At 37.0% G+C, this 15,481-nt stretch overlaps 1 protein-coding gene across 1 annotated transcript in view; it reads right to left on the bottom strand.

Annotated features, from left to right (window-relative positions):
• Positions 1–12,240, bottom strand: part of CFAP36 (cilia and flagella associated protein 36) — a 29,484-nt gene extending 17,244 nt beyond the window's left edge. The window contains exons 1-3 of the mRNA XM_080814226.1: positions 11,898–12,240; positions 9,024–9,088; positions 8,168–8,269 (exon numbers count right to left, since the gene is read on the bottom strand). Coding sequence (XP_080670352.1) covers positions 8,168–8,269; positions 9,024–9,088; positions 11,898–12,012 — 282 coding nt within the window. The 5' untranslated portion in view covers positions 12,013–12,240. The remainder of the gene's footprint in view (positions 1–8,167; positions 8,270–9,023; positions 9,089–11,897) is intronic.
• Between the last annotated feature and the right edge of the window lie 3,241 nt (positions 12,241–15,481).

Here is a 15,481-nt window from a genome sequence, read left to right as displayed (position 1 = left end):
ATTTCCCAAAAGAATAATGACCACATATTTATTTGTAGAAGTTAAATAGCATAACCTACAGAACTGATATAAAAGCCTTTCTATTGATTCAAATTATTAAGGAGAAAAAAAGTATGACTTTGAAATCCACTTTCCCTTCTATATATAACTTATTCAGTGTCCATGCTATTGTCCCACCAGTCCTCCCTGAATGATTCAGGTTAGGTTACATGTATTGGAACATGCATATGAAAATTTGCCCTTAGATAAGAATCCTCAAAAAAAAAAAAAAGAAAAGAAAAGAAATTACACCAATTCTTCACAATCTCTTCCTGAAAATAGAAGCAGAGAGACTACTCCCTAACTTATTTTATGTAGCCAACATTACACTGATACCAAAATCAGACAAAAATGCTACAAGAAAGAACAGTATTTCTCATGAACACAGATAGAAAAATACTCAACAAAATACTAGCAGATTGAATCCAACAATGTATAAAAAGAATTATACACCATGACCAAGTGGGATTTATTCTAGTTATGCAAGTTGGTTCAACACCCAAAAATGAATTAATGTAATTCATTAATCATATGAAAAGTCTAAAAAAGAAAAATCATACGGTCATAGCAATAGATGCAGAAGAGGATTTGACAAAATCCAACATCCATTCATGATAATACTTTCAGCAAATGAGGAATAGAGAGGAACTTCCCTGATAAAGAACATCTATAAAAAACTGACAACTAACATTATACTTAATGGTGAGAAAATAGATGCTTTCCCATTAAGATCAGAAACGAGTTCCCTCCCACCACTCCCATTCCACATTATACTAAAGTCCTAGCTAATGCATTAAGAAAAGGAAATTAAGGGTCAAAGATTAGGAAGAAAGAACTAAAACAGTTTTTCTTCATAGATGATAGATGATTGTCTGTAGACAATCCCAAAGAATCCGTTTTTTTTTTTAATTTTTTTTTAGATTTTTTTGTTTATTCATTTGACAGAGATCACAAGTAGGCAGAGAGAGGCAGGCAGAGAGAGAAAGGGGGAAGCAGGTTCCCTGCTGAGCAGAGACCACCCCGATGTGGGGCTCGATCCCAGGACCCTGAGATCATGACCTGAATCGAAGGCAGAGGCTTTAACCCATTGAGCCACGCAGGCACCCCCAAAGAATCAGTTTAAAGAAATTCCTGGAACTAGTAAGTAATTCTAGCAAGTCTGCAGAATATAAGGTTACTATACAAGTTTTCCTATATGCCAGCAATGAGTAATGGGAAAATGAAATACAAAACACAATACAATTTACATTAACTCCACAATAAAAGAAAATACTTAGGAATAAATCTAACAAAATACACAGAAGATCTATATGCAGAAAACTAAAAAACTCTGATGAAAGAAATCAAAGGGATTGTAAATAAATGGAGAGATATTCTCTGTTCATAGATTAAAAAGACTCAACAGTGTTAATATGTCAGTTCTTCCTAATTTGATCTGTGGATTTATGCAACCCAAACAGAATCCAGCAAATTACTTTGTAGACATCAACAAACTGAATTTAAAATTTATATGAAAAGTCCAAAGTCCCAGAACAGCCACATAATATTGAAAAAGAACAAAGTCAAAGGACTGACACTACCTGATTTCAAGACTTACTATAAGTGTTGGTACTGGTGAAAGAGTAGACAAATAGATTAATGGAACAGAAAGAGCCTGAAAATAGACCAACACAAACATAGTCAACTGATCTTTGACAAAAAAAACAAAGGTAATCCAATGGAGAGAAGATAATCTTTCCAGCAAACGGTCCTCCAAGAACTGGAAATCTACATGCCAAAAAAAAAAAAAAAAAAGAAAGAAAGAAAAGAAAGGAAGCTAAATATTGACTTTACACCTTTCACAAAAATTAACTCAAAATGGAGCATAGACTTAAATGTAAAAAACAAAAACATAAAACTTCTAGAAGATAGCACAGAGAAAATCTAGATAACCCTGGGTTTGGCAACGACTTCTGAAGATACAACACCAAAAGTATAATCCATGAAAGAAAACTGATAAATCACGGACTTCATTAAAATAAAATAAAAAGGGGTGCCTGGGTGGCTCAGTGGGTTAAAGACTCTGCCTTCGGCTCAGGTCATGATCCCAGAGTCCTGGGATCGAGCCCGCATCGCATCGGGCTCTCTGCTCAGCGGGAAGCCTGCTTCCCCCTTTCTCTCTGCCTGCCTCTCTGCCTACTTGTGATCTCTGTCAAATGAATAAATAAAATCTTAAAAAAAAATAAAATAAAATAAAATGAATAACATAAAATAAAACACTTCCACTCTGTGAAAGACACTGTTAGAGAAGGAAAAGACAAGCCACAGAGGAAAATTTTGTGAAATATTTGCAAAACACATACCTGATAAAGGAGACTTGCATCAAAAATTGGATACAAAGAACTCTTAAACTCAACTACTAGAAAACAACTCAATTTTAAAATGGGCAAAAGTAAACCATTATAAACCTAATTAGAATGCCTAAAATGCAAAAACTGACTATACAAAGTGCTGCTGAAGATGTACAGCAACAGGAACTCCCATTCATTGCTGGTGAACAGTCAAAATAGTACAACTACTTTAGAAGAGCCTTTGGCAATTTCTTACAAAGCTAAACTTAATCTTACTGTATGATCCAGCAATCTTGCTCCTAGGTATTTATTTGCCCAAATAAAGTTTGTCCACATAAAAGCCTAAATACGAATATTTGTAGCAGCCTTTTCATAATTACCAAAGACTGGAAGAAACCAAAATGTTCTTCAAAAGGTAGATTGGTAAACTGTGGTACATCCATTAATGGAATGTTATTCGGCAATAAAAAGAAATGAACAATCAAACAACAAATAAAATGAAAGAACCTTAATTTCACACTGCTTAGCAAAAGAAGCCAATCTGAAAAGGTATATGCTATATGATCCCAATTATATGATATTCTGAAAAAGGCAAACGAGAGAGCCAATAAAACGCAGTGGTTGCCAGGAGCAAGGATGGAAAGGCTAAACATGTAGGATATAGGGGATTTTTAAGACAGTAGAAGTATTTTGTAAGATACTATAATGGTGGATGTATGACACTGTGTATTTGGCAAAATCCACAGAACTGCAGAACACAAAGAGTAAACTTAATGTCAACCTTGGACATTAGTTAAAATGATGATGATGATGATGATGATGATGATGATGATGTTGTTGTTTCAATGCTGACTCATCAATTTTAACAAATACACCATACTAATGAAAGATGTTAGTAATAAGGGACATTGTACTATCTGCTTAATTTTCTGTAAACCTAAAACTGCTCTAAAAAATAAATCCTATTAGGACGCCTATGGGGCTCAGTCGGTTAAGTGTCCAACTCTTGATTTCGGCTCAGGTCATGATCTCAGGGTCGTGAAATCGAGCTCTGCGTAGAGCCCCAGGTCAGGCTCCCGCTCAGTGTGGAGCCTGCTTGAGATTCCTCTGCCCCTTCCCCCTGCTCTTGCGCTCCCATTCTCTCTCTCCAATAAAGAAATAAAATTTAAAAAAAAAAAAGAAAAGAAAAGAAAGAAAATCTTTTTAAAAATTTAAAAACCTATTAATTTTTTAAAATCTTAATAGTACTCACACAAAATATTGTTAATTATTCTATGTGTATTTTTATTTTTATTTTTTTAAAGATTTTATTTATTTATTTATATGACAGAGTTCACAAGTAGGCAGAGAGGCAGGCAGAGAGAGAGGGAGGAAGCAGGCTCCCTGCCGAGCAGAGAGCTCCATGCGGGGCTCAATCCCAGGACCCTGAGACCATGACCCAAGCTGATGACAGAGGCTTTAACCCACTGAGCCACCTAGGCACGCCTACCCTGTGTGTATTTTTAGACTTGATCTTAGCCAAAAGGCCGAGAAGCGATCCCTGTGTGTATTTTTAGAAAATGAAAGTTACACCACATATGTAATCTTTTCAATGATATAAGTTATTGGAAAAACAGCATAATTTTGCCAAATCACTGTCATAATATAAATGTTTCTGAAAGTGTTAATTTTTATGTTATAAAAGTCAAAGCAAATCAAGTAAGAAAAGCAAAAAATACTGTTTGTCTCTTACCATATAGCAGTCTTTTGCAATACAGTGCATAGAAATCAATGGTGAACTTTACCCTCAACAAAAAATCACAAGGAAGTCACAACGAAGGAAGTCATTTTTGCCTACTTCAGTTGGAAAACACCACAAAATTATAAAACTCAACTGAAGATGACTGAAAGAGTAAATATCTCAGTAGTTATTATAGTATCATATTTTCTGAACAGTTAATTTATGAGCATGTTTTAAGAAATCACAGATTCAACAGAAAAACATGCTCTCACAGGTTTTTTGTTGTTGTTGTCTTAACCAGAGTTCTTCATCTGATGCACTTGCTACTCCTGCTGACTTCAATAAACAGAGTATGGCAGGAGCAGTGGCCTAGGTAGAACGATGACCAAACCAGGTGAAAAGAATTTTGTTAAGTGGGCTTCAGCAGTATAATTCAATGGGAGCTGGTTTAAACAATCAAAACCAAACCAAGCAAACCAAAACAAAATAAAAATTACCTCCTCAATAACCCAGGGCAAGCAACTCGTTCCTTGAGTTAATTCTTAGGCACCCTACATTGGTATAATGGACTCAGCATTCTGATCTTTCTGTATAAAGACTACATTATTGGGGCACCTGGGTGGATCAGTGGGTTAAAGCCTCTGCCTTCAGCTCAGGTTATGATCCCAGGGTCCTGGGATCGAGCTCCGCATTGGGCTCTCTGCTCAGCAGGGAGCCTGCTTCCTCCTCTCTCTCTCTGCCTGCCTCTCTGCCTATTTGTGATCTCTGTCTGTCAAAGAAATAAATAAAATAAAAAAAAAAAAGAAGACTACATTATTGCTGCAAAGTAGTAAATAAAACAGCTTCAAGCTGTTTTTCTGGTAATGGGGATTGCCTTGTGCTGATTTAATCATGTTGCTATTCAGTATCCGATGCTAAGTGTTTGCTCCAGAAGAGAATACAGCTAACTAGTCCACATGGGGATTGAACCAATGACCCTGGCCTAATTAGCACACTACTAATCAACCACCAAAATAGCTAGTATTAATTAGGAGGTGTTTCCATTTATAGACCACCTTATAAATGTCAGTTATTGTGCTAAATGCTTTATGATCATTATCTCTTAAATTTTGCAAAAACCTTTCAAAGTAGATACTACCCAGATTTTACAGATGTGGAAACTGAGAATCAGAATGGATAAGAAAGGAAAACAGCACAACAAACTTACAGCTAGTAAAAGAAAGATCTACGACTCAAATCTAGGTCTGTCTGTATCAAAAGGCTTGCTGCCCTGTACATAGCAAGACCATATTACCAATCAACTCCAAATAAATCAGAACGTATTGCATGACAGAACAAAAGAGAAAGATGTGTTACTCTTGATCTGAAAACATTATGTTAAAATTCTGAACATCTTCATTCAATTTAATGTTATCCAAATAATGGGGGTGCCTGGGAGGCTCAGTGAGTTAAGCCTCTGCCTTCGACTCAGGTCATGATCTCAGGGTCCTGAGATCGAGCTCCGCATGGGGCTCTCTGCTCAGTGGGGAGCCTGTTCCCCCGCCACTGCCCACCTCTCTGACTACTTGTGATCTCTCTCTCTGTCAAATAAATAAATAAAATCTCTAATAAAAAAAAAGGTTATCTGAATAATGAAAACAAAAGGTGGATATGTCTGCTATTAGCATGAACATTTTTATTCACAAAGTAATTCAGGCTCATTCACAATGACTTAATTGACAGGTTGACAAATATTCACCAAAGTAGAAAACATTCCTGAAAAACAAATATCAACATCTTAAAAGAAACCTAAATAGTAGTTAATAATTTTCAAATTATTCCTGCCCACCTAAAAAGGAGAAGAAAATAAATCCTATTATTACTCCTTAAACTAAACTTATGGTACATAAAGAATAAAAGCTATTGGTGAACTTTAAGACAACTTTTGCTTTATAGCATTATTAATGAATAAAACCAGATGCTTATTTACATTAGTTGGGGCATACCAATAATATTTAAACAGTTTTTTCAAAATGTCATGTTATATTAAAGATGTTCTATCTCTAGAATCAGAGATGATCACGAAATAAGAAAACTTGTGTAATAGGGAAGAATAGTAGGAAGCACTGGATTAAATAGTAGTCAAAGCACCCTCTTCTAGGCCATGATAAAAAGTAATTTAAGTTAAGAAATATCTATTAAGAATTACCTACTACTAACTAGGTTCACATCTATGAGATGAGACACCGGGAATACAAAGTTAGTAAAAACATCTCAAAGGATTTATAATCTAGTAAGGCAAACAGACTTCTAAGAAACTATAATTTGGGGCAGAGTACCAAAAATGTGAAAATGTCCAGTGAGATAGAATGAGTGCTGATCCACCCTAGCATACCAGAGATTGAGAAATTTGCCACAAGAAGTAACGTTTTAGCAAGGCCCTCATGATAAGAAGGATTTATCTGGTAAGAAAAGATACCGGGGTGGGGAGGTGAGGGCCAAACATTCCAGGGTTAGGGAATAGCATGAGCAAATCCAGACGCATGGATGCTTACAAGAACAAGTGGCCTAGAATAACAATAGTACATAACGTATCAGGGAACTACAGCAGGAGGAGACTGAAAATATAATTTAGGGTCACATCACAGACAATCCTCACTATCATCTGGCTAAGGAATTACAGTTTATTTAGAGAAGATGGAAAGCTAAAGCAACTTGTTGAGAAGGCTATTTGGGTAGGAGTAACATATCCCTATCCTGAACTTTTTTTTTTTTTTTAAAGATTTTATCTATTTATTTGACAGAGATCACAAGTAGGCAGAGAGGCAGACAGAGAGAGGGGAAAACAGGCTCCATGCTGAGCAGAGAGCCCAATGTGGGGCTTGATCCCAGGACCCTGAGATCATGACCTGAGCTGAAGGCAGAGGCTTTAACCCACTGAGCCACCCAGGTGTCCCACTATCCTGAACTTCTCAGCAAGGGCTTGCAGCTGGGAGTGCCTGGGCTGGTATACTGCACTACTACTTACTTAGCAGAGGACTTTGCACTAGTCATTTAACATATCTGTGCATTAGGTTTTTCATTTCTAAGTGGAAATAAAACAGTGCCAAAATCTTAAGTGGCAGCAGGAAAGTTAAATGAGATAATACATGTCAAGTGTCTAAAACAGCAGCTAACATGAGCCCTCAGTAAATATCAGTTATAAATACACATAATATCTATTTCAAATTAGCACTGCAGAACTAATGAGACAATAAAAGTAGTTCCAGGGGTGCCTAGGTAGCTCAGTTAACTGTCAGACTCTTGGTTTCGCTTCAGGTCAGAGGTTATGAGATGGAGGCCCATGTCTGGCTCCATGCTCAACACAAAGTCTACTTGGGATTCTCTCTCCCCCTCCCTCTGCCCCTACCCCCTGTATTCTCTCTCTCTTTCTCCTTCTCTGTTCCTCTCTCTCTCCCTCAAAATAAATAAATAAATAGATCTCTACAAAATCTACAAAATTTTAAAAATAAAAATAGTTCCAAGAGAAGGAAGCCCCAGGAACTGTGCACTATAAAACTGCTAAGATTAAAAAAGAGGCAACTGATAAACTATCAGAGATCAATATAAATAAAACAGTAATATATAAATAAAACAACAGAACAGTGTATATAAATAAAAACTGTGACCTATCATAGTTCTATAATCGAAAAGTTCCTTTTTAACTGCATTAACTGCATTAGTTCATTAATGTCTCAAATTATCTTTCTAAGAGACAGAGAGATGGGAGAGGGAGGGGCAAAGGGAGCAGGAGAAAGAATTCTAAGAAGGCTTCAGGCCCAGCAGGGAGCCCCACACAGGGCTTGATCCCATGACCCTGAGATCATGACAAGAGCTGAAATCAAGAATGGAACACTTAACCAACTGACCCACCCTGGAGCCCCACAAATGATCATTTCTTAAGGTAATTATAAAAAAGAACCCACATGTGATGAATTAGCTTTTTACTCATACAATGTCTAAAATAGTATCCTTCGACAAACAAATATAGGAAATTTAAGTGAAATGCTGGGCATTTTTATTAAAACTGTATGTTAGCAGAATGACACAAAAGCAGAACCTGTGATGTACGGGTCTTTGCAAGAGGAGAAGTGCATGCTTCTTGAAATTGATCTTCATTAATTCCAATTTCTTTGAGGTAACTTTCTAACAGCTTTTCAACCTAAAAAGAGAAAGTGTAACTTTTCCAATTTACATAGAAAATTTCCAAATGACAGTTTTCATGTTAAGTGTTGAGTTTAAAAAGGGATAATCAAATGTTTGCTTGCAATTATTAATCTACATAAAATTATACTATATGGCAATGACAGTGTATTTCACCAAAAAACCTCACAAACAATGAAAAGTTAAAATTTTTGCAGAAAATCAAATGAAATTTTATTTCCTCTACTTGAAATAACTGGTCAGGGTCATGACAGTCAATGGGGGGTATAACTCTTCTGCTACTCAGAGGCATTTTTAAAAATCACAAGACAACCATGGCAAATTAATAACTAACACTTCTCTAGACGCATCAGCAGAAGATTAAGAATAAAATTCAAAGATTAGATGCAAGATCCCTTAAAATAGTTGTCCTAAATTCATTTCTTAGATTCTAGAGTAGAAGAGATAAGAAGTCAAAAGGATGAAATGCTCAGAGAAGCCTTAGGGCCTGATGGAACTAGTAGTACTATTAGAGTAGATTGGATTTTTTTATTCTTTTTTTTTTTTTTAAAGGAGGCTCTATTCCCAATATGGGGCTTGAACTCACAATCCCAAGATCAAGAGTCACATGCTCTACAGCAGAGCCAGCCAGGTGTGCCAAGAATGGATTTTTTTAATTAAAGAATTTTAAAATGGAAAAAGTCCACATTTTTAATTTAGAAAAGCTAAAATTATTTTAATTACCTTTAATAATCAATGGAAAAAATACTCACTAGTTCTTTGTATTCCTGATGAATCTCTGTATATGTCAATTTGCTTTCTTCTTCATCATCAAAAACTAAATTTAAAAGAAAAATATTACTGTATAGTGTACAAAAACAAATCATTTCATTAATGCAAATATAAAAGTGCACTCCTTACATCTTACAATAGAATTCTCATTCTTATAACCTAGCTCTTCAGCTTTGAATTCTTGAATTAAAAAAACTATGTGCATATATATATGATATATACATATATGTATATTTGTAATAATATGTTATATGTATAGCATATAACAGTGTTAACTGTAAACAAGTTTCATATGTTTGTTTACAGGTTCATATGTAAGATCTATTTCATATGTAAGACAAACACTAATTTGCTACTTTCAATAATAAAAGGCAACAATTTATAAACTTTTAATGTAATATTATTAATAGTTTTTAAACATTAATTCCTTTTACAACAGGCTCCAGATTATGTTACCATAATTTGCTAATATAAATTTTACTGAAAGTGACTAGGCCATTTTTGCTCTACATAAATCAGTAATGAAATTAAAATAAATAAAACCAAAACAAATGTTTACTCAATGATCATATATATGAAACAATGTGGATTAGAAAGATATATATTCCATCAAGAAATGACAATTAATTAGGGAAACAGGCCAAATTCATGAATTGTTAACAATAAACTTTTTAAAATTCCCCCTAAATGATCCAAAATGCAAAACTAACTTCTTTAATTTTTTACTTAAAGCTCTTCAATGATGGTTCTTTCACTAAGTAATAAATGCAAAATCCTTAGAAGGCCAGACAAAACCTCCAAGTCTCATCTCCTATCACTCCAAAACCCAAACTTTGCACTCTTAACATACACCAGTACTTGGAATACCACCAAACATAACACACACAGTGCTTCAAACTCCTGTACATTTGCTCAGGTGTTCCTAGAGTTTTCTGTCTTTACCCAGTCCTCTTCTCCCAACTATTCTTCAAGACATTGCAAATTGCTAAGACCTACCACCCACTCTCAACTCCTGGGCTGGTTAGATCCCTTCCTCTGAACTCAAAATAGAGCCACATGCCCTCCTTTATTATAACACCTGTCAATTTAGATTTAAATTCCATTTACCTGCCTGTCTTCCACACTAAATCATAAACTTCTCAACCACAAGGATTTTGTTTCATTCATATTTCTATCCCCAGCTTCTGGCCCACAGACACTCAATAAATGCTTATTGAAATAAATGCTGATATCACAGGTTGTACAAAACTAATCTTTAAAGACTAGCACACTAACAACCTAAAGTCACTGAAGTATTAACACTTATTTCAAGTGACAATGGGATGTTCCTTCCACCTCTACTGGCATATGCTCTGTATAACACTGGGCATACACACAATACAGCAGTAACTTAAACTGTTTCTAGTTAGTTCTAAAATCAAATTACTACATTACATGTGTACAAAGTTGAGGATTACTGCTTCCCCGTGAAATTACACAGTCAGATGTATTACTACTGAGATGCAACCACTTTTGACATTTGTGGATAAAAAGAGCAATACTTTAATTTTTTTTTTCATTTTAGCATTTAGTCTCAGAGGGGTAAATAGAATGAAAGAGTGACATAATTCTTTTTTTCTCCCAAAGGAGGTCAGAATTCCACATGCTTCATCCGTCTCAGAATTTTAAATTCTTAAAAAGATCACAAATAAAAATTATTTTAAACTTCTTTAGGAATTATGCATAAAAGCAATACTTAAATACTATCTGGATTTTGATTATGGCATAATTTTGATTACGGTAATGAAAAGATTCAGTGGTCAAACTAAAGTTTATCTTTACCAAATTCATGGACCCTTAGGGTTGAAAGGACTCTTAAAAGCTCATCCAGGAAAAAAAAAAAAAAAGCTCATCCAGCATCCAGGATAACCAACCATTTGATGGTTATCTCCATTAAGTTGCTGCCAAACCCATTTAAACACTGATACCCTCTGGGGAACTCATTACCTTCTGAGACAGGCTAACTTAACTGGGATACATTCTGCTATGGCGCACTTCCTTCATAGAAATTTGTCTGTGGCTTGTACGCATTAACCCTAGCTCTATGCCACTGAAGCTTACAAGTCTAAACCCTCCAACATAAAGAAGATGTTCAAATGATTGATGGATATTACTACCCTACAAGTCCTGCCTGCTAAACACCCATGGTATCAGTTGGGCATTCATTCATAGGACATGGTTTCTAGCTCCTTTTCCATACTTGGGCTCCAGTTTGTCTCGGAGAATCTAAGCGTGAATGATCAGGACCCGGAGGTCCTTTGCCTCCTTTGCCCTCACAGGGAATATTGGACCACCTTTATATACCTTAGTTGTTACAAGATACCCCCCTCCCCATTTTTGGTATATCCGAGAGTCCGAGAGCTCAGTAAAGGCAAACGGGCCACTGGTCGCCAGCTCTGGGCCTGTTGGAGTAACCGCGTGCCCTCCCTTTGCGGTTAACTGTTAGATCAGGAAGGAACACTAGGCAAACTCATATCTCTCCTCACCAGTCTCTGCGGAAATTGTTGAAGCCCACCCAAACAGTGCACCTGCCCAAGGAAGAAACATGCAGGATAAGGTGAGAGACCCAACATTGGATTGAAATCTAATGATTTTCGGATGTGTGCTTGGGCCCAAAGAAAGGGGAGTCCTTGTCTTCAGTTCCATGAAGGAAGACACTGACGCAGTGACAGCAATACCTCCAACAAACCAGCTCTGAACCTGGCCGACAGGGGTAAGACCTGAGAGATGAGAGATGGTTCGTGGTGACCACCTTCTGCCGATCGCTGGCGAGAGAGAGGCGAGAAAGAATGGTCGGTTCGGGATCTGGTTTTTACCTTCACATTTCTGCTCCACAAAGTCCAAGATGGGGATGGACCAGTCCGGGCCTCGCAGGAACCCAGCGATGCTCTCCACCACCCATTCCACCTCATCCTCTTCTTCCGCAGCCATCCCGCTCCGCGGGGCGCCGCGGAACCCTAGGCCAGACCCCCGGAGCCTGCGTAAGGCCCTTGGGCCGTAGGGGGCCGAGAAAGAATGGAGAAGAAAGAGTGGTCCCCGCAGTCGTCCTGGTACCGGGACGAAACCTACAAACCAGTAACGTAAAATGGTCGCTATGGCAACACGCGCAGCCGCCCAGGACAGCCTCCCGGAAGTGAAGTCTGCGTGGCTGGAGCCTGCGATCTCAGAGAGGCGCATTTGAAGAACGTTTCCGATTGGCTAGAAAAGGACCGTACCTAATCAAAAGATAGCCTTCCGCCCATTGGCCCGGAGTTGCTAGGGCTGAGAGCAAAAGTGTAGCCATTGGCTGGAGGCCCTAGCAGGACTCGACGTTTCTTCTTCTGAGCAGTGCGTGCGAGCCAGGAAATGGCGCAGTGAGGTATGGGGGGTGAGCGGTCTTACTTCTGTAAGAGCTTCAAGAGCTTCGGTTCGCCGTTGTATACCCTCCATTTCAGTGCCAACCATTTTCAAACCCACTGGCCCAATAACTTTTGCAATAAAAGGGTTATTTGAAAATACAAAGCTGAGCTTTGCTGATTGGCTCTTTGTATCTCATAGTTCCAGGCGGGTCTTTAACCTTTCTTGGGTAGATAGAAAAAACTAGAATTAGGAGATTTTCAAGGGCAAAATCGAATTCAGTGTTCATTTAAATAAATGTTTACATTTTATGTAACCCAAATCTTACGTCAGCACCAACTCAAATTTTTAAATTACGGTCCACTGTGGAGTGGGTCTTCAGAGGTTATTGCCAAGGTCTTCGGTGTCCCCAAATCTCTTTAAACAGCCTTATATATTGGTACAGTAAGTTTTCAAGATCCAATTAACTGTATCAATTTATGAATGAGGCAGCATCCCATCTGGCAAGTAGAGGAGAGCCCCAAAGGGCCAGGAAAGGAAAGGTTTTTAAAGACTTTATAAAGGTGTGGAAAAAAGGAAATTGTTAGCAAAGAGTCCATTGTTTGAGGCAAGGTCATCTTCCTGAGGGGGACGAAAAGGGTGAATCAGTAAGTTTCCTAATGCTGACCGAGAAAATCCCATGTTGACTGGTTAGAGGTTACATTTCTAGGCCAAAATGACAGGTTGGGTTTTTTTAAGTCTTGGTTTACTGGTTCCCCACCTTAACCTAAGTGACACCATTTTAGGCCTGTGGTTTTCTTTTTAACAATATATTTATATAAATGAGATCATATTATATGTGTAGTCACAGAACTTTTTTCACTGTGAGGTCACTTTTCGTGTGAAAATATAGAACTCCTTTTTTGCAACTGCATAGTATTCTGTAAACTACCATTTAGTCTATTTTTACTTTGTGTATATATATACACACACACAGAATTTCTTAGTGATTGCAGAAATGTGATCCTTAATGTGCAGTCTTTTTCTCCCTTTCTGATGTGGGTGTACGCTACCATTTTTTCCTTACAAACTGCTGAAATAAACATCTTTGTGTCACTAAGAGCTGTTGATTTTATGGACTATTCTAGGGGGTAGATTCCAGCAGAATTCCTAAATGAAAGTATAGATGTCTTGATTTATTTGACTAATCTTCAACTGCTAGATTAAATTACTTCAATTTTTAAAACTCAAACAGTTCTGCAATGAACATACTTCACATATATTTTTGAACCCAAGTCTCATTATTTCCTTTGAATAAATTCCCAAATGGATAATTACTGAATTTATTTAAAAAATCTTTTTGAAAAATGTCTTTGCCAATCTACTAGGTTAAAAATAAAACATAGTTTTAGTTTCCGTTTTAAATTTGAAATGGAGCATTATTTGACATGGATTAACCTTTGTGTTTGTTCCTGGGTTAGCTTTCTATATCCTTTGACCATTTTTTTAATTGGGATGTTCTTTTTTTTATTGATATATAAGAGCTTTTTATACATTATTATAAGAATTTTAACCCTTTGACACATGTTGCAGTGACATGCTTGTCATTTGTCTTTTTATTTAGTTCATTGTGCCTTTTATTATATGGAAGGTTTGTATTATCCATGTAGACTTTAAATGGGAGATTATAAGTTAATTATTTTCCTTAGTGGATAGCTATGCTCCAAACACCACTTGCTGGAAATGGGTGTGGTAAAGTGTTGTGGTTTTTGAATTACTGAGTAGAGGTAAAAGGAAAGAAGAACATCATCATTCTTAGGCTAACCTATTGTGACACCAGAGGTGGATTTCTGTAGCTTCTTATTCTGTTTTTCTGTTTCCTAAGTCAGCTTAAAATAGAAATCCCACCTTTGTTTTGCCGGTTTCCTCTTTTTATAAAGAAGTTGCTTGGGGGCATCTGCGTGGCTCAGTGGGTTAAAGCCTCTGCCTTCAGCTCTGGTCATGGTCTCAGGGTCCTGGGATCGGGTTCCACATCGGGTTCTCTGCTCGGTGGGGAGCCTGCTTCCCCCGCCCATGCCTGCTTCTCTGCCTACTTGTGATCTCTCTTTCTCTCTGTCTAATAAATAAATAAATAAATAAAATCTTTAATGATGATAAAATTTACCAAAAAAAAAAAAAGAAGAAGAAGAAGTTGCTTATATGGTTTCTAATGAGCCTAGAGGCCACAAAATGCTATTCAACTGTACTTGGAATTACTTCACATCAGTCTTCTTCAGTCTCTTCCAAGTGCTTATCCATTTCACTAGAAGCAGACAATAACTGGGGTGCACAAACTCTCCTCTCATTTATTTTCTCAGCATTATTCCTGACTGGGCAGTGTGGATTTCCTCAGGCCTTGGATTTTTCTCATTTATTTCAAAACATTTAATTATTTCAACTTTCACCTCAAAATGTAAGGCTTTTCTTTTTATTCACTACTTAGGATCTTAGACCCAGTGTACTCATACAGTTTTAACAAAATATATTCAACATGTTCATCATGAAATAACACAAACTCAACAGAACAATACACGTACTCAGGGCAACGCATGTGGGTATGCTGGGGTAAGAGAAAGAAGACAATGTGAATGTGTGTCATGCATTTTACCATAGGTCACTTTGTTCAGTTAGATAGTGTTTTTCCCATTTCACAGTGGTGCAAAGCATTAGTCATCTCTTAAAAAATCATGACTTCTTATTTTGGCAGTTTTATTACTTTTTAGCTACTACATATAAACAGATTTTTGTATTGAAGGTATATGTTGTAACAAAAGAGACCAAAATAGGTCACATAAACACATAAACATATATATACACACTGTTCACACACAAACATACACACACACATGTAAACATGCACACATATCTACATTAATTTTACCATAGGGTTGATAGGGGTTTAATTAAAGAACACTTATAAAAAGCACTTGGGTGGCGCCTGGGTGGCTGAGTTGGTTAAGCAGCGGCCTTCAGCTCGGGTCATGATCCTGGAGTCCCAGGATCAAGTCCTGCATTGGGCTCCCCACTCGGCAGGGAATCTGCCTCT

The sequence above is a fragment of the Martes martes genome, assembly GCF_963455335.1.
Source record: "Martes martes genome assembly, chromosome: 9".
NCBI lineage: Eukaryota > Metazoa > Chordata > Mammalia > Carnivora > Mustelidae > Martes > Martes martes.
Note: the sequence above shows the minus strand (reverse complement) of the source record. Positions and strands in the feature narration are given on the sequence as shown.